The sequence below is a fragment of the Suricata suricatta genome, chromosome 12 (assembly GCF_006229205.1).
Source record: "Suricata suricatta isolate VVHF042 chromosome 12, meerkat_22Aug2017_6uvM2_HiC, whole genome shotgun sequence".
Taxonomy (NCBI): domain Eukaryota; kingdom Metazoa; phylum Chordata; class Mammalia; order Carnivora; family Herpestidae; genus Suricata; species Suricata suricatta.
Genome location: NC_043711.1, coordinates 8515058 through 8518971, shown reverse-complemented (window position 1 = coordinate 8518971; position 3914 = coordinate 8515058). Strand labels below are relative to the sequence as shown.

Sequence of the window (3914 nt, the reverse complement as noted above, 5' to 3'; positions counted from 1 at the left end):
GGGAGGGCCGTGCGGCTGCCGCCCGCCGGGAGGGGGCGCTGCTGCTCCACACCGCTCCAGGCCCCGCCCGCGCGCGCGCCTGGCGCCCCCACCCGGACTCGTGAAGGGGCAGCCAGCCCTGCGCATCTCTCCCCAAAGCTCACCTGCTGCTTTTCCGGGGCAGAGGCAAATCCTTCTAGAAGGCAAAGGGGCAAAAGGATAGAGGTCAGAGTGGACCAGCAGCTGTTGTCCGCAAGCCCTGTCACCGCCTGGAGGAGCAAAAGTTGTGCGGGAGAAGCCACTCATCAGCATCCTCACCCACACGTAGGTTATCCACGGAGGGCAGGGCTCTTTGGGGGAGAGGGTACCAGGGTGATTTCTCTCCTGGTCCCACACGCCAGCAGAGCCCCATATAGGACTCCTGAGTTGGTATCTCAATGTACATGTATGCAAACGAAACAGAGACTCGTGAAAATTTTTTCTTGAGCACCTACTGTATGCCAGGTTCTGTGCTAGGCACTGGGGACACAGCAGCACAGCAGCAAATGAGGAAAAAAATCCTGCCCTTTTAGGACTGGCATTTAGAGAAGGGAAGCAGAGAATAAACAAATTAACACTGAAGTAAACAAGATCATTTTAGACAGTAATAGTGTCGTGAATAAAATTAAGGTGATATGATGAAAAATGGCTAGAAAGAGGACGGTCAGAGAGGGCTGCTCTGGGGAAGTGACTTTTAAGATGGTTGTTCAAAAAATAAAAGCCAGCCATGGAAGAATCTGTGGAGATAGCATTCCAGGTAAAAGGAACTGCCAAGGTCCAAAGACAGGAATGAACTTGGTATGTTCAAGCACGAAAGTTGAATGAATGGTGACTCCACACCCCAAGGGTTCTACCCCACTCCCAGACAGATTCAGTTTTGGGGGTGGGATAGTTAGGCGGCTCAAAACTAAAATTTGAAATGGGAAATAGGCGATGGCCAAGTGGTGTTTGACAGTGGTAATGATACCAGTTGCTAATGTGTGTCCACATCAGAAGAAGGTTGTGTTCTGCTTGTCAAGCACTCAGGAAGGCACTACAGGTATCAAAAGTTCTGGAAGTCTGTGCCCTCTTCCCAGGAAAGCAATGGGGAGAAGGAGTGCCACTTTCCAGCCAGTTCAGCGTCCACAGGCCAAAGTGAATAAAGGAGGCAGGGTAGGGCTGTAGATGGAAAGAGTCTGGTGAGAGTTTGAAAAGCCCTTTGGTGTGGACTCTAACTAGGGGAAAGTGAGGAGTGTTCTAGATCCTTTCTAGGATCTCTGAAGGCAGAACACCCTGGGTTAAAATCTCAGATTTGCTTCTTATAACCTTGGCAAATGACCTTCCAATAGTCCGTTCTTCCTGGAGGAGTCTGTGAGATGATTCCGGTGCCTGGTACCTGAGCATGATGCCTAACACATTGTAAGCACTTAATAAGTATTAGGGTCTAGGAGTAGGAGTTATTATGAATGGGCATGCTGCTTGGCAGAGGATGGGCCAAAGATACCTCCCACTCCCATGGACAGAGGACAGGAATACGGTTGGAGTCAAAGAGAACACTGTCCAGACCTGCAGCCATGCCCTCCTAAGCCACGGGTGACCAGAAATCCATTCCAGGTTTTCCCTCTGTTTTTGCAGGATCAGTTTGAATGAGCAGCGGCTGGGACCGGCCGGCTGGCCAGGAGGACTGCAACGGCCCAAGCAAAATCTTGACCTGGATTTATCGGCCACGGAGGCCAGGATTCCAGATCCGGGTACACTCGGCCTTCGAGGGTAAGCCCCTGGGGACCTTTAAATACCTCCCGAGTAGTCCTCCAACCTAGCCCTATTTGCTAGTGCTCCTAAATACTACAGAGTCGAAGAAAAGGGCAAACTGGAGAAGTAGGGGATTTGGAACCTTGGAGTCAGAGTAAACAGACGCCACCTCCATCACTAGCTGCAGAGACGCTCTGCCAAGCGGATTCTGCTCCTCCTCCCCACCCGTGATTGATGGACGGCACTGGGGATTGGGCTTTCGAACTCAGGATGCTGTTCATATATACAATCCCAACTGAACACAATTGGGGACCCTCGGGCGCTCTGCAGTTGTGGGACAGCCGGGGGACAGCTTCTAGGGGACAGCATCAATGGGAGAGGGTGTATCCAAGGCAGCGAAGTGGTTAACCCTGCCAGAAAGGGAGAGGTAAGGGCAGGAATCCGGCGGGACCGCGGGACCTAGGGGTTGCCTCCGGAAAAGAACGGTGGGTGAGTGGGAGGATCCCAGGCTGGGGGCGGGGCCTTGAGCGTTGGAAGGCCCGCGTGGAGCTGAGCCAATGGGAGTCGGCGCCGGCCCGGGAGGCGGGAACACACCATCTTGTAGACCCCGCCCCTTACCGCCCTTTTCCAGGGGACCCGACGGCGCGGACCCAGTCTGGCTACTTCAGCACCTGCTCTGGCTTTGCTGCTGCTTCCTCCCTTTCCTCAGAACCCCTTTCCCCACCCCAGCACTAAGATGGGTGGGAATCCAGGGAAGTTCTCTAGAGCCCAAGGCTCTTAGATGGAGCCATTTGGGATCTGCTCAAAAGCAAATTCACTTTCCAACCCAGTTCTGTCTCCAGCATTCTCCAGACACCTGGGAAGTCCCTCCTATCATCTGACTCCGATTTTTCCTGCTGCAATGACCGATCAGCTCATCTTGGTCTCCAACCTCAGGGATGGTGGGTTCGAGGAGTCCAGAAGTGGACCAGGCCCTGGATGAGGTTGGAATCTTCCCCTTCTTTGTCCAAGCTCCAGGCTAGGATGTACCCCTCCTCTGGAGCCACCTAGGCTTTATCTAAACTACTCCAGATTATGTAGCATGCGTCTGGGCTCCAAGGAGGTTCAGACGGACCAGACTCCAGGCAGCCCTGGTGAAGCTTTGGTCAGTTTCCTCACTGGCGTCAGTTTAGGGGCAACATCAAACCCTAGTATTAACCCTTAGAAATGCAGGAAGAAGATAGTAGAAAAGGATTCTTCTCAGCTTTAAAATCCCCACCCATCTTGAAGGTGGGAGTTCCTGACGCCTGGATTTCCCCACACTCCACAATCCTCAGTGTCCCACTCTGGGCAGTGGACTCACTCCCGCGCCTGCGCAGCCTGGAGACCAGTATCTTCTAAGGATGCAAGGAGCTAAAAATCGCTCCCGCCCACCCACAAGCTGGGCTGGACTTGAGGATCTCGCGGTGGGGGGGGGGAGTGAAGGGAGGGGGAATGAAGAGTGAGGAGGGAGGCTGTCTAGGGTGTCTGTCCAATTAGGGCAGTAGGAAGAATCCTGGTGGCTGGGCAGATGCATGGAGGTCGCAGGGGTTCCCCGTGCCTCAGGAAGGGTTTCCTGGGGTGGTGAAGGGAGAGGCTGCAGTATAAACATGTTTACTGCCGCTGCAGCGCGGTTGCCCCGAGGGGAGCGAGCCCTGGGGCAATAACTTTGCTCTGCGCCCCCTCATCCCCACATTGGCGTTGCGCCAGGGCGATGACTTGGGTCCCAGCCCCCTCCGCCTCGGACGGGCCAGGTGCCCCTCAGGCTATCCTCGAGCGGGAGCGCTAGGCTGCACCCCCTCCGTCAGCTCCCTGGAGCCCCGGGCGGCGCCTGAGGGGCGGGGTCGCCAGCGCGGCGGGACGCGCGGCTGCCGAGTTCCCCCTCTGGTAGCGTCCCGAGGCTGTGGGAAGGGGCGCCCCGGCGGGCCCCGGCGCAAGTTCTCCCGCCCCCTGTCGGGCCCCGCCTCAGGGCTCCGACCCCTTCACCGCCACCCGGGACCGGGGCCGCCGCGTACCTGCAGCCTCCGGCGGCGAATCAGGCCCGAATCGTCCATGGCGGCGGCGGCTTCGGCCCCGGGGAGGGAGGAGGGAGGCGGCGGTAGCGGCGGCGACGGGAGGAGGGATAAGGGAGGGAGTGAGAAGCCGCG

The 3914-nt window shown here is 56.6% G+C and overlaps 1 protein-coding gene across 2 annotated transcripts in view; it reads right to left on the bottom strand.

The window, feature by feature from the left end:
• The window catches only part of MAST1 (microtubule associated serine/threonine kinase 1), a 27955-nt gene extending 24093 nt beyond the window's left edge, over positions 1-3862 (bottom strand). For both annotated transcript variants that reach the window (XM_029917185.1, XM_029917186.1), the window contains exons 1-2: positions 3783-3862; positions 144-175 (exon numbers count right to left, since the gene is read on the bottom strand). In XM_029917185.1, the coding sequence (XP_029773045.1) occupies positions 144-175; positions 3783-3821 (71 nt within the window). In that variant the 5' untranslated portion in view covers positions 3822-3862. The remainder of the gene's footprint in view (positions 1-143; positions 176-3782) is intronic.
• Positions 3863-3914: the final 52 nt, after the last annotated feature.